General features: G+C 42.2%; 1 protein-coding gene across 23 annotated transcripts in view; it reads right to left on the reverse strand.

The window, feature by feature from the left end:
- The window catches only part of KMT2C (lysine methyltransferase 2C), a 279,835-nt gene that overhangs the window by 19,236 nt on the left and 245,750 nt on the right, over nucleotides 1-14,849 (reverse strand). For 17 of the 23 annotated variants that reach the window (XM_042975898.1, XM_042975893.1, XM_042975846.1 and 14 more), the window contains 6 exons: nucleotides 13,434-13,497; nucleotides 11,305-11,537; nucleotides 7,138-8,808; nucleotides 2,509-2,721; nucleotides 1,656-1,820; nucleotides 66-207 (listed from right to left, as the gene is read on the reverse strand). In XM_042975898.1, coding sequence (XP_042831832.1) covers nucleotides 66-207; nucleotides 1,656-1,820; nucleotides 2,509-2,721; nucleotides 7,138-8,808; nucleotides 11,305-11,537; nucleotides 13,434-13,497 — 2,488 coding nt within the window. The remainder of the gene's footprint in view (nucleotides 1-65; nucleotides 208-1,655; nucleotides 1,821-2,508; nucleotides 2,722-7,137; nucleotides 8,809-11,304; nucleotides 11,538-13,433; nucleotides 13,498-14,849) is intronic. The other 6 variants (XM_042975990.1, XM_042975956.1, XM_042975943.1 and 3 more) reach the window with 4 other exon arrangements.

The raw sequence follows: 14,849 nt of genomic DNA on the forward strand, positions 1-14,849 counted from the left end.
CACCACACACGGCCGGCAAAGGCACACTCCTCAAAGGCGCACAACGTGCAGACCAAGCGTCATACCTTCGTGGCTCATTAATACGCCAGCTCTTCCAGCAAGTTCTTCAGTTGTCGCAAAACCATTTGCCATCTTCTGACAAGCCATAGGAGGTGGTGTAGGAGGAAGAGAGGCAGGGGGTGTTGGAGGATTACTTAAATTATTCTGCTGCAGAAGACCAAAAAATTTTAAATTATATGCTACAGAGCAGATATGCCACGACCTTGCTAAAACTTAGTTCTGTGAATTTTTAGCACATGGAAGCAAGGCTACAGAATGTTATCGAGATGGATCTTCATTCCTAAACGCACAGCAAGAAGAAAGAGTAAACGTACGAGGCCAGGAGGTTTTGTGGTGGAAGAAATACTCATGACGGTATGGACAGATTATCTATTTGCTTACTTTGCCCCGCTTGAGTACTCAAGCCTTGAAATTAAGAAGCAAAGTTACATTATTCTATTCTATACATCCCTTTTTAAATTTCATTGTTATAGCCAGTGAAAGACAGCTTTAAAATTCAAGCAATAAATTGTAAAAAGTTCTCAAAAATTCCTTTAATTCAATTTTCATTAAGATACGCCCCAGTTCTATTAAAAAAAAACAAAAAAAACCAAAAAAACAAACTTGAGAATTTGTGGTCTTAATCCTCTAATTACAACTCATAGCCTCAATATTAGCATCTTGACTGTCCAAAACCTCTATAAGAAGCAAAAGTCGTCACAATAACTCTAAAATGTCTAAATCATTAACAAATGGATCTCCCTCCAAACACTTCTCTCTGCTTTGCATTTGTCATCAATTTGTCATTTGTTGATTGATTGATCAGTCTCTCAGGGATTGCTGGAATCTACCAATAATACTATGAAAATCAAGGGCAAGGTGAAATTCCAAATCTCGCAAAGATCTGGGATTTCGTGAAGGTAATGAAGTTGTGTTGGAGAACAGCTTGCATTGGAAGAGAAGCATTTATAAGAGGACAGGCTCTGACTGAAGAGAAAGGCCAACAATGATAATAAACGGAGCGTCACAAGAGAATGACTTTAATACTAAAGTAAGAAGAGAAGCCCTCCAGAAAAATGATGATACTCTCAAATATTTCTGCAAAAAGATCATTTTACACAAGTCAGATGTGAAGTAAAGAATGTCTACTGAGGCTATAAAAATGTTGCTAAAATAATTAATACCAAAAGATAAATTTGAGTTAGATATTTTAGTAGTGTAAGAATTAATGTCTACTTGTAATTAGTACCTCAATTATTAGACAAAATACATTTTTAGATTTTTTTCCATTTTTCAGGGAAAATTGCTAACTGCATTTTTTTATTCTGTTTACTATGAATTTGGATTCACGTTAAGAGTTAACAAAGGTTATAGGAAAATAGATATTTTCTCTACCGTGGAAACACATAATGGATTTCTTCACTATTTGAACTCTTACCTACGTAAAATTGCAAATGTTTATGTTAGAGACTCTTCATCCAGTGAAATTTTAACCTTTTAGCTGAACCAAAGTTGAAATGAAACTCGAAGATTAGCCGGAAAACAAGACAAGCTCTACCAATTCTGATATGGTATCCAAAGAGGAAGCAAGGTAAGACCTTGGCGAGGAAACATACCTTGTAGATCAACTGAGAATAGTAATCCGAAACCCCTTCAAGGGTAGCACTGCCAAAAGTTCCTAGAAGTCGGTTCCCACTATTAAATTGGCCACTGCCATAAGGAAGAAAGTGCGCAAAGTTCACTCCAATGATTGGTTCCATTAGAGGGAGCAGAGAGAGCTGCTATTAAAAAACACATTGAAGAGTAATGTACACGGTAAACAAAACAGAGTGCTTCTCAACTTTTCTAAGACCCGAGGCAACTTAGTCAAACAAGGCTTGAGAAAAATGAGACTTTAAATTTCAAGTATCACAATGTTAGAATAAGTGAGAGAGACCACAGAATCTCTGAGATATATTTAAAAATGAGCTTTATTCTGATCTGCCTTAAAGGGACACTGCCAGGCAGCCGACAAAAAAAGCACATTCCTTATGTCTGCTCGGCAAGAATCGGGGCGTGAAGGGAGGCCGGGGGCCCCCAGGAGCACTCGTAGTGGCTGTCTCCCACCTTCTGTAACAACTACAAAGGTGTAAGAATAGAGTTCACTAGGGGAGCCCAGCAGCCGCGTTTCCTTGCGTTCAGAGTCACAAGTGACACAGATGGTTGTTCTTGGTCCCGAGGCCGCTTCTGAACACAGTTTGGAAAGCTGGACCGTCAGCTACCAGTCCACCTATCTCCACTGTAACTTTTGGGCACGCGCTTTTGCTTCCAACTAGGAAATCTACTAGACTCCTTGGTGACACATCTCTTATCCCTGTCACTACTTGAATTAGGAAATACGGTGATAAGGTTTCAGTTTCACAGGGCTGAACACGCATGTGATGCCTCACTTCTTCACATTTTCCCAAGAAGTGGCTACGAGCGACTCACCTGCTTCAGGTGCGTAAAGGTGTCGGTGGCAGAGGACAAGGCGCGTTTCTCCTCTTCGTCCTTCCGCCTTTTCTTCGAGCGCGGTGCGGCCTTCTCCCCCACCCTCTGAGTCCGTTTGCTTCGCGGTTTCTTGGTCTCACTTCCTCCATCCGTTTTTGGCAAGGGGTTGCTGCCACATCCAAAACCACCTTGCATCTGAGCCCCCAGAGTTTGCTGACGTGATTGGAAAGGTTAAGAGGTAAGTACAACATTCACGTGTTCGACTGAGCAGTTCACGCCAACCCGGTTCCACCCTAGGACACACCCTCCTCCTCACAGGGGCACTAAAAGTTGAGGAAAGGCAGTGGCATCAGATGGTCTGTTTTCTGAGATGCCATCCCCGTTTTCAAACGTTATTCTCAAGTATGGCCACTGGCGAGCCGCAAAGCTTGAAGAAAAGGCGGGATGCTTAAGGGTGGCTCCTTTCCCTTGCGGAGCCAGCATCCCTCCTCGGCCGGACCCCACGGGTGCCGGCGCCGCCCGGGGCTCCCCGTCCCTGCTCTCTGGCAGCTCTGGGGCAAGGCGCGCTCTTAGCCACACGGTTGTGCTGGCCTCTGCGGGGTGGGCTGAGACTTATTTTGGGTTCCCCTTAGGGATGGGGGAAACACAAGGTCTGCAGAAACCACGGACAAGCTCCAGAGCCTGTGCGCCCGGGCTGAGACGAACGGCTGGCCTCAGATCAGTAAAAACAAACAACGCTGGTCATCCAAATCAGCTCCCGATCGTTAATGCGACTGACTAGTGACTACCACATGCTTACAGCCAGTGAAAAAGGACCTGTATGATAGCAAATAAACCTTTTTTCTTCTTTTGTCTTTACTTAATGGCTAAGAAGTGAGAATAAACCAGTTCTTGAAGAGGCTTTTATATACCTAAAAATACCTAAAAAACTGTGGGGATTTTTTTAGGGGCCATTATTTCTAAACTTCATAGCTATACTTTGCTATATAGGCAACTACAGTTGCTAGACTTTTCACGCATTCTGCACGGAATCTTCGCGGGTTTGAAAATTCTAGTTTCCAGATTTACTCCGAATGGCTTAGAGCATGCGTGGCAACGTTTTTCTGCAAAGAGCCAACCAGTAAACATTTCAGGCTCCGCAGTCCATGTAGTGCCTGCTGTAGTCAGTCAACTTTCTGCCTGGGCACTCCAGAGCAGCCACAGAACGCTCCGAAATGAACAAGCATGGCCGTGTTCCAATAAAACGTTTTAAATTCATGGAAACTGAACTTAAATTTCGTATAATGGTCACCTGTTGTAAAACAGTTCTCTTCTTTAGATTTTTATTTTCAACCACTTGAAAATGGAAACATCACTCTACGCTCAAAAAAGAGAGGGTAAAAGGTCTAAGCAGACTCAGACTACCCATCCCAGGGGGAGATCGATGGTTCTCAAAGAGTAGTTCCCAGAGCAGGAAAAGGAGGGCCAGCTGGGGCTGGTTAGAGATGCAGATTCCCCGGTCCCACCACAGACCCACTGCACCAGGAACTCTGGGACTGAGGTCCAGCACCCTGTGTTCCAACAAGCTCTTTAGGGGATGCTGATATAGTCAAGGTTCAAGAACCACAGGCCTAGAATCGGGTCTCTCCATATCCATATGCGTAGGAATCAAGTGGGATCTTATTTAAAAACATATTCTGATTGGGAAGTCTGTGCTGGAGAGTAAGAAGTGGCATCGCTCACAAGGGCAATGCTACTGGTCCCCAGGGCTGCACTCTGAGCAGCAAGGACCTAAGAATTTCTTACTGGCTCTTAAGACATTAATAACATAGTTGCTTATTAAGTGTGGATTGGTCACGCACTTTAAGTGCTTTGCAGACATTATCTCTAAGCCTCACAATTACCCTTAGAAGCAGGTATTACTACATTTCAAAGAAAACTTCTAATTATAGGAGAGCACAAAAGATTAAAAATCATCCAAACGTCTGCCTGAGATAAAAAGTTAGTATTTTAACATATCTGTGTTCAACCTTTTACCTATGGCTACACACATTGTGTTAAAAACACAATGGACACACATTCTTTTATTTTAGTGGCTTGACATGTTGTTTCCCATGACATTAGGTATTCTTATATAGCATAAATTTTAATGTCCGCAAAAAACCCCCACAAAAATCTCATTCAGGTATAGCTTTATAGATACTATTTAAGGGGCACTTGGGTGACTTAGCTGGTTGAGCATCTGACTTCGGCTCAGGTCATGAACTCGTCGTCTTGAGTTCAAGCCCCCACATCAGGCTCTGTGCTGACAGTTCAGAGCCTACAGCCTGCTTTGGATTCTGTGCCTCCCTCTTTCTGTCCCTCCCCCGCTGTTCTCTCTCTCTCTCTCTCTCTCTCACAAAACTAAACATGAAAAAAATTAAAAAAAGAAATAATTATTTAAATTTATTTTCTTTCTCTTAAATTCTTTCTTTTTTTTTTTCTCTATTAGTAGAGACAGGACATTAGCTATTCAGGTGGTTACATCTTTGCATATTTTAGCATTTTATCTTCCTTATCCCAGGTTCTTAAATATGGAATTGGCAGGTCAAAGATATGCACCTTTTACTACCAGCACAGTGTGTTTTATCTCCATTAATCCCCTGCTAACCCTACAAAGTAGGGAACAGTATTATTCCTCCTGTGTCCAGGTGACGAAACCACGGTACAGAAGGGCTGAACCCCCCTAGACCACACTCCTGCTAAGTGATGACACGTGATCTTCATGCCGGCTGAAGAGCAACCTCGTACACTCTCCAGGAAGGCTCCAGGGCTGAAGAGCAACCAGGAGGCTGCTCTTCTCCCAACCGCAATTTATGTGTGAAGGAACAGACAGCATGGAGGGAGAGCGGGTCTATCCAACTACTGCCACGACAACTTTGCCTTCCGTGGGACTACAAAGGAGATGGATTTCATCGTTTGTAAGATGGGGATAGTAAGTTTTCCTGCCACGTGACTAAATGTTATCTCCAGGCAGGCGCTCAGCACAGGCTACCTACCTGGGATACGGTAAGGCATCATCAGCCCCGATAATAGGCACCTCTACCCCCTGCCACCCTCCCAAATGGATAGGAAACCGTGTGACACAGACCAAGCATTTATACACACAGGACTGATCTCATTCCTTTTTCTATCCTAACATCCTCTATGGTTTTTAAACATAGAATCATCAGTATTAGGACTTAGCTTCAATTCAATACACTAAGTACTTACTATGCGCTAAATACTGAGAACCTAAAGGTGATCAAGATACACCCTATGCCCTCCAAGAAGTTATTTAAGTGGTAGTATAGAGACTACTGTGTGAGCACATGGTCACTGACACATATTTGAGAATGGCTGAACTGAGAAAGGTCTGGAGAAGATGATTCTAGTATCCAGTTTTAAAAGAAAAGTAGACCCTGACCAGATATAAAAAAAGACAAGAGAGAAGTAGGCAGAAACAGGAGCATATGACCATACAGGGAAGCATGAAGTCAGCAAGACCTTTCGGGGACTCTGCAAGTAGCTCAGGGCTCCTAGGGGCACAGGACGCAGCAGAGAAAGTGGCTACACACTGGGCATATTTGATTGGGGACAAACAGGACTGGAAAAATATTACCAGTCACATTTACAAAAATTACCTGAATCTATCAGGCCAACACTCAATCTCAACAAAATTGTCAGATAAGAGAAAACACAAAGCCAACACTTGCAAAAAGAATGGCTTCATTAACAACCTTAAAATTGAAAATCTAAACTAAATATACCACTTCACCCCATTCAATTAAAAAATGAAAACTGTAAAATCCCAACTGAGAAACACTGTAGGGAAAGCTTTATGAATACACCAGTAATGGCAATGCAGCTTCTGAAAGATAAGGAAGCAAGAGCATTCGAAGCTGACCAACTCTTAGGACCCAGAAGCCCCCATTTGGGAAAGAGCTCAAGCAAGTTCACTGAAATGCAAGGGATGGAATCCTGCAAAAGGTACATTCACAAAGAACCTACACACACACACACACACACACACACACACACACACACACACACACACACACACACACACACGGAAACTCAACGTTTTGTAGCTTGGAAAGGGCAGAATTTTGATACGTGGGAAACTATAAAGATAAAATATCTCTGTGGAAGGTTCCATTTGTGTGACATCAAGTATTAATACACTGCAACACAATGGATACCCAATATGAGTTACCCCTGAGGGCTCCCAAGGTTATTGACAGGGGTGCAGGAGTGATCTTCTGTATTTCAAAGAGGTTAACAGAAACTGCATACCTATTTGCAGTAAAGACATTGACATCCACTTTTTGCTTTAGTTCGAAACTCAACTAAACATGTTACACATGTTACATATGAAGTGCATTAGTACAGGTCTTTGATAAAAAAAAAAAAAAAAAAAAAAGGAAATTATTACTTAATATAGGTTATGGGTGTGAGTCAAAACTTGGGCTCCATAGAGGTAGAAACAACAAAACTGAAATTTGTCCTCTTAGAGAAGAAAGTTGCAGAACCACGTTGGAATTAATATAGTGGTTGGCACCAATGTGTTGTGACTGTGATTTAAAACGAGAGGGGAAAACGCAAGCTGGAATTTTCATGGAGCACACTTACCAATCCTTCGACTGGGTTCTGCCTCTCAACCACTGTGTTATCCTTCGTACACGCATCTTCTGAACAAAAGCTGCCTTCAGGTTTTTGACTCAAAAGGGAAGATGACTTTTTATTTTTCAGCAGATGCTTCAGAAGCTCGTTGCCTGAATCTCCTTTGGCAGCAGGGGCCCCAGCAGGATGGGGAGGGCTCTGCCCTGAGGAGACAGGACCAGCCCCGGCTTTCTCCTCGACCTTATTTCTGGCTCGTTCCTCCAGGTCAGGCCCGTCTTGGCCGGGGCACTGCTGGGGCTCGGTGGTCTCCAGTGTCACCTCTTCTGTGGAGGCAGGGGTTTCCACGGAGTGCTTTTCCGCCTCCGACTCCGCGAAAGCGGGTTGGTTTGGAGCTCCCTGAGCTAACTCACTCTGGGGCAGCCTGCTTTCTAACTCTGCGCACAGCTGGCCGGCGGCCGTGTTGGGAGTCGACGGGCAGACGGGTTCCACCAACTCGGGTTCTCCTTGCTGAGGAAGCTCGCCGGGTGTGTTCACGGTGGGTGTGGAGGTAGTTTCTGAGATACTCGGGGTGGGGGGAGCAGTTATATCTGAGTGGGGAGTGGATGGTGCCTTGGTGGATTCCACATCATCGTCTTTCTTCTTCTTTCTTGTTCTTTTCTTTTTCCCCTTTTCTTCTGGGATTATGTCAGAATACAATTGAATAAGCGACTGGGTCGACCCTGGGTGACTTTGTCCGTGGGCTGCGGCAGGGTCTTGGCCACACGGGAGACTGCCACTAGCTACTGCGGGCGCCGCGGGTAAAGCAGGTGCAAAAGGAGGCCTCGCTGGGGACTGCTGGAAGCTGGCCCCAGAAAGACCTCCGTGTACCTGCTTAACAGAATGGAAGCCGGGGCTTCCGCCAGGAACTGACGGCGAGTCCGGAACGAACGAGGGAGGCCCTATCTGCCTTCGCTCATTGGTTTGCATGAAGGTTGGGGTGGGAGGGGAATTAAGAGATCCCTGTTGGATGCTCTGCCCCATCTGCTGTTGGTGTTGCGGAGACTGCTGAAGGGGCCGTGGAGGCTGGGTAAAGTCACAAGGCAGGTCGGAGCTGTAGAACGGAAGCTGGGACCGCATGGGGCCATGCGGCGGCACCCCCACCCCCTGCTGCAGAGCCCGTTGTCTGTCTACCTCTTGCATGAGCTGGATTCGCTGTCTTTCCTGCTGTTCTCGTAAACGTTCTTTCCGCTCTCGTTCCTGGAAACTCTCACTGAAGGGGTTGTTGTCGTCAAATTCCACCCGTGGGGGCGGTCCACTCTGGGGATTTGCACTGGACACCGTCCCTGGCGCCGGCGTGCAAGTTCTTATTGGTAACTGGGCAACTGGAGGCTGGATCCTGGCAGGATTGAGGGGGAGGTGGGCAGGAGCACTGGCAGGCTGCCACGCCGGCAAACCGGGCATTCTCGCAGGGCTGGTGTGACCAGAAATCACCGCGTGCTGCTGGTGCTGCAGCTGCTGAGGCACCATGGGGAAGCTGGGCTGGCTCATGGCAGCTGGGGGGGCACCCGGAACCAGGGGCGGCTGGGGCGGGACCCCTGGCATCACGGGAGGCGGCGCCATGGCGCACTGCTGCTGCTGCTGCTGCTGCTTGATCCGATAATCTTCTATCAACTCGGCATGCTCCTTCTGCTGTTTGCGGATCTGGAATGATAAAGCGAGGCTTACTCGTTTTTTCCACAGGTATCAAACCAAAGCGCTGGCTGATGATTATGGTGGGGGTTATACATAAGGCAGCTAGACCTTACAGAGGCAAAAATCGCAAAAAATTAGACTGATCAGCACCAAGGACGGCCAATCTTTTTAACAACACGATTTTCCTAAAGTCACCTGTGAAACTTCGTCAGATAGGATAGGATGTCCCCAAAGCAAATTCAAAATATGTTTCTGGAAAAACATATTTTAAAACTCTTACTATGAGAGTCATAAACTATCTGAGCCACACATCAAAAGGTAAGATACAAGTCTTATAAGGTACATTAATCCACAAGGTTGGAATGACCAAGATTTAACTGAAGCTGTAACCATTTAAATAAGATTTCATTTCTGAAGTGCATCAAATCACACAGGTGGGAAGACACCGTGAAATGTGTGAAATAACGGCAGGTGCACCACACCCACCCTCCCCTCCAGGTTAAAAAAGACCGGGTGGGTAAAACCCTTTGAATTTAAGGAATAACATATTTCTAAAAAATATCCAAAACGTTGAGGGAATACTTTGAATGGTCCCTAACAGGCTCCTGATATGACGACTGGCTTGTGTCAGTGAACTCATTCCAAGACCCCTGTGCCCTGATGTGCCAGATGCTACAGACCATTTTCAGTTAAAGATGTAACCCAGGCCCCGAGGTGCACCTTGCTCAGGAAGGGCAGGCAGTGATGCCAGGGGCTACACGTGTCCTCTGGAACCACCCAATTTTAGATGCATATTCCACTAGTACACCGAGCCCAGTGGTTCTAAATGTTTTCAACTTATTGTCTTCGGTTTCCCAGACAGACTAGCACGTTCTCTGCACATAAGGGTTTTGGTGGGTCTCCAGGGCCCGGAGAGCTATCATTTTCTTCTCTCCTGACCAACGACTGGCTAGAACTGGGGAAGTACCACGGGCCGGGGGGGGGGGGGGGGGGGCAGCAGTACATGGAACGTACCTAGGGCATTAGCTGGAATACAGAAAGGAGGTCATCTGTGCCTTTCCCATGACATTTTAAAATACTCAACACATTATCCTCAATCGCTGATCTTAACGAGATTACACTGGACTGCTGGCAACTCTACAGTAATAGATGACGTGTCTCATTTCCCAAGTACAGTATTAGCTTCTCAATAGGATTTGGCCATGGATATGCAAAAGCTAGGCCCTCATCATAAGGAATTTATAGGAAGACACCAGAAGGCAATGAAAGTGCTAAAAATACTTTGTAAGAAACACCTATCGTTGTAAGAATTTCACTTGCAATAAACACGGACCCACAGAGTAAATTTTGAGAGAACTCCCCTCCCGCTCTAGAACTGTCCTAATTTTAAACAATACGGATTATGTTACAATCACCATACTGTTGGCACATTCTTGTGGTAGCTAAAGCTTGCAGACGAGACATCTGGGCCCCAAATCCCTAACCCAATAATCAGCTAGGAGCCAACATGTCACCTACCTCTGTGACGACTCACCAGACTTTTCCCGTGTAAAACGGTGACAATACTAGCTTCCTCAAAAAGTTGTAGACAAGGTTAAAGAAGACAACGTATGTGAATGTGTTTACCGGACTGTTCACTACACTGACAGCGCTCTGATTTTTATTAAGTCAGTCTACTCTTTCTCCTATTAACATCTGGATTACTTTTCAATTTTATTAAAAAAAAATTAAATTGATAAAAGTAAAACTGACTTTTCTGGTGTACAATCCTATGAACTTTATCGCACGCAGAGATCATTGTAGCCATCGCCACCATCAAGATACAGAAGAGTTCTGTCACCCTAGAAGATGCCCTCATGCCTCCCCTTTGTCGTCAAACTCTCCTTCCCCCACCCTTAAGCCCTGGCACCCCCTAAACTGTCGTCCATCCTGTAATTTTGTCATTTCCAGAGTGTTATGTAAACGGAATCTGGACATAATCTCCCTGGATTAGCTTCTTTCACTCAGCACAAGGCTCTTGAGATCCATCCAGGTTCTTCTATATCAAGTCTGTTCTTCTTTACTGCTGTGTAATATTCCAGTGTATGGACATACCACATTTTGTCCAACTGTTCATCACTACAGGATACTTGAGTGTTCTCAGTTTTTAGTGACTATTAACACAGCTGCTATTAGTATTTGTATATAGGTTTTTACGTAAACCTAAGTTTTTAATTCACTTGGGTAATTACTAGCAGTGGGCTCTTAACCCATTTTGAACGCTACTGTTTTATTTTAAATAAAAAGTTTAAATTTTTATTTCTTTTTAAGCATAATTGTTATTTCAGTATGAACATTTTGAGAAACATCTGGTTTACAATGGAAGGTAACAGCAAAACGGTTTCGTTTCTGAGGAATGAGTCTTTCATTTACACGAGATATACCGACGTACTTTAAGACCAAGATATGGAGAAGAAACAAGAAAAACATCCCATGAAAGAGAACCACAAGAATGCTTCAAACTACCTGTTCTAGCTGTTTCTGAACCATGCTCTGCTGTTCCGTAACATGCTTGAGTTGTTCCGCATCCTCTTCTGGAAATTCCCGCCCTGCTTTCTTTGCGGTACGTTGTTTCGCGGAAAGGGCCTTCTTAGACTTTCTGTGCGCACCAATTTGTTCTTCAAGGTATTTCTGCTGCATCTGAAGAAGCTGTTGGGTCTCCTGAAGCCATTCTTCATACTGTTTACGTTGTGAATCATCTAAAGAAAAAATGAAAAATTCGTCTGTGTTAATTTTCTAAAGAATCCCACAATATGAAAGTTACACAGATCCATTTTGTAAGGAAATGCAGTTTCACCATGACCGTGTAATAGGTGGTATGAAAACATAATACTAAGTATTAGACCATAATATAACTATTAAATAGGAGACTTTAGAAAAATATTTATTCGAGGAAACCAAAGAATGCAGGTTTTAGGACACGTGTTAATCTCATACTTAGAAATACTGTAACTCCAATCTTTAAAAAGCACAAGACTTTTATCTAACGAAATACTTCTTGCTATTGAAGTACGAAATTCTCTAACCCACATACCAAACTGTCTGTCAAGTTATATATGTTTGCTGCATTAACTCAACTTTACAGAATGTTAAATATTTGTGGGTTTTTTTAAAGACATTTTTTTAAATGTTCCAAAGAAACAAAGTTAGGTACGTATTATTAAGGTCCAGAGCATGGATTAGGTATCATTTCCCATGCTAATTTTCATAAGTTTATAAGGTTTTTCCTATTTCTTAACAGTAAAAAAATACCCTAAACTTTAGGGAAGGGAGCCTGACCTCTTTTAGATGGGACCGACATGAAGCCTACGTTTTATAAAGGAAATCCGTAAGTTAAAAACCACTGGTAACTTTTATGAATTTTGTAGTCTATACTTCTATAAATAAGCAAAGGTATAGAATAATTATCAACCAAATAAACTCTTTTCTACTTTTATGACTGTCATAAATATCTCCCCAAATAGTTAACTCTCTTCATTTTGTATTCCTTCTTTATTCTTTAAGGGCACTTTACGTTACTGATGCCAAATCCCAAAAACACAAAAAAAGTCATCTTATGGTACTAAGATTCAAAATATACCTTTTTGACTCACTATAAGACAAAGAAATGAATAAATACAATTCCAAGAAGGACATTAGCCGAAAAATTACATCAATGATAACAGAATATTGTCATACAATAAGAATCCAACCAAAGCCAATGGGCACAATAAAGCCAGAAAAAGCCAGTTGGTTATTGTAGTTTACTTGATTTTAATGCAAATATGTATTCAAATTATAATTATGATTAATGCAGGGGTAATTTCAAAAGGTCAGACTTTGGGTTTGTTCCTAAACCCAGAAGTTCCAGTACACGTACGAACTTGGTATCTAGTCTACTAAATTTGAAGGGCATTTTTCAAGAACAGGCTTTTTCACAAGATTTCAGAAGTTCTGCTTCTGGTAGAATGAGACCTACCGCAAGGAAAGCCTTTCTGGTTTCTGGAACCAGGAGAGCAGAGGTGAGCAAAATGAAAAATAATGGTGAAAAAAAAGTTAGCTAAACAGTCTGAAGATTTCAGAAAGGTTCAGTTTGGGGAGAACTTTAAATACTATCCTGAACCACCTTGGGACCCCTGAAGATAACTAGAAAGGGTTCCACGGCATCTTGCAACCTTGACCTTCACACCATGCTGCTAACCCAACTTTTTTCTAAGCATATTCCCTTTGTTGTTCCCATTTAGTGTCCTTGTCACTTAGGGAGACAGTCATGAGAACGAGAAGTGGTTTAATTCTACAGATTGTAAAGTGCCCGATCTATATACAAAAACAACAACATTATTGAAGAGAATGGGGAAGATGGTTTTTCTGTATTAAAATACTTATCTCTAGCTATAATTCTTCATGCACAGAGAAAAAAAGCAACGAAAATACATGCCTTCAGGAAAAGATGCCTAATAGGGCAGTGATGTTTCATTAAAGATGAGGGCACTTAGACTTAAAATAACACACCTATACTAATTCCATTTTTTTTTTTTTTTTTTTTTAAGAAAACACAAAAATAGCGCAAACAAGCAATCCCCAGAGAACACATAACTTATTAGATTTATACTTACTGACAAAGCCTGGACCAAAATTTGGAGGATTAGGCCTAGAAATCTGATGTGTTATACTGCCATCCTAAAATAAGTAAAATTTACAAATAGGTTTATTCCACATTTCAGTTAAAGGGGGAAAAACTTAAAAAAAAAAAAAAGATATAGAAAAAGAAAAAGAAAGAAAAAGAAATGGAAGGGGGGGAAAACCCCTTTAGTCTCCTAAGACATCTCTAAAGCTTCAATCTTTATAAAAATTGAATAAATTTTGTGGGGACAACCTAATTTCTGAAAATTTAGAACTATCTCTGAACTATTTTCTAGATTTTAGTTGAAAAACAATTATGCTTGAGGTAAGGGATTATTCATCAGAAATATAATACTAGGGCACATGAAATATTGTTAGTATTTAGCTAGAGATCCACATAAAATTCCACTTTTTGATGAAATCTACCCAGTTTTTTCTGCAATTAAGACATAAATTCAGGTTCCAGATTTACTCAATTCCACTCTGTAACACAAAGTTATTTACAAACAAAAACCACTGTCTCTAACATGCACAAATAATAAAACAAATATACACTAGTTAAAAACATTAGTCTTATTTTCTAATTAAATGCCTTATTTCTTCCAGGGAGACTGAATAGTTATTAACCTAACGATTCCTTGGCAACAATCTGACAAATAAGATTAACTCTGAGAAAAACATTTACTCAGTTGTTACAAGTGGTGCTGGACATGAGCTGCAGACAAGGTCACAACTGTCAGTGTTACCAGCAGCCAGAAAACTTCATGAATCCGTGTCATACTGCAAAGCAGGTGGTGAAACATCTGACCGATCCGAAAACTGGGGTTCAAGAACTCGCCCAAGATGTACCGTACATTCACAGCGGAACTGAGAGTTTTAACTCCGCTATGAAGACTATGCTTTTTCCACTGTATCACATGGTGCCTCTCTCTTCTTCAATAATGAAGAGAATGTATTATCGGCATAGTAAATCTAAAGTACAAATGTCACGGCAAAAAAGAACAGTTCAAAAGACATGTATAGTAGGTAGCTTTTCCCTTTCTTTTCCCCCCTAGGCAGATACTTGAATAACTATCAGTGAAGAAAACACTTCATCTCGTGATGAACAGCTCTACTCCTCTGGACATTGCTTGACACTAAACATTTAAATAGGACAGTTAAACCTGATTATTACGAATGTGAAGTATCTTAAAAAAACTACATTATCCCAAGGAATAAACAGAATATGACTATCTATAGCTAAGTAGAAGGATTATAATCATTATTTTTCTACTTTATAGCAGTTTTACATTTTAAATGTCATGGATGAATTCCAAAACGTAGGACGTGAAAACGGTTTTTTTGTGGAGTTCAAAGTAAACAAAAGCAAGACCCCAAACCCTACGCATTTGGTTTCCCTCCAAATGACA

Source organism: Panthera tigris, chromosome A2, assembly GCF_018350195.1.
Source record: "Panthera tigris isolate Pti1 chromosome A2, P.tigris_Pti1_mat1.1, whole genome shotgun sequence".
NCBI lineage: Eukaryota > Metazoa > Chordata > Mammalia > Carnivora > Felidae > Panthera > Panthera tigris.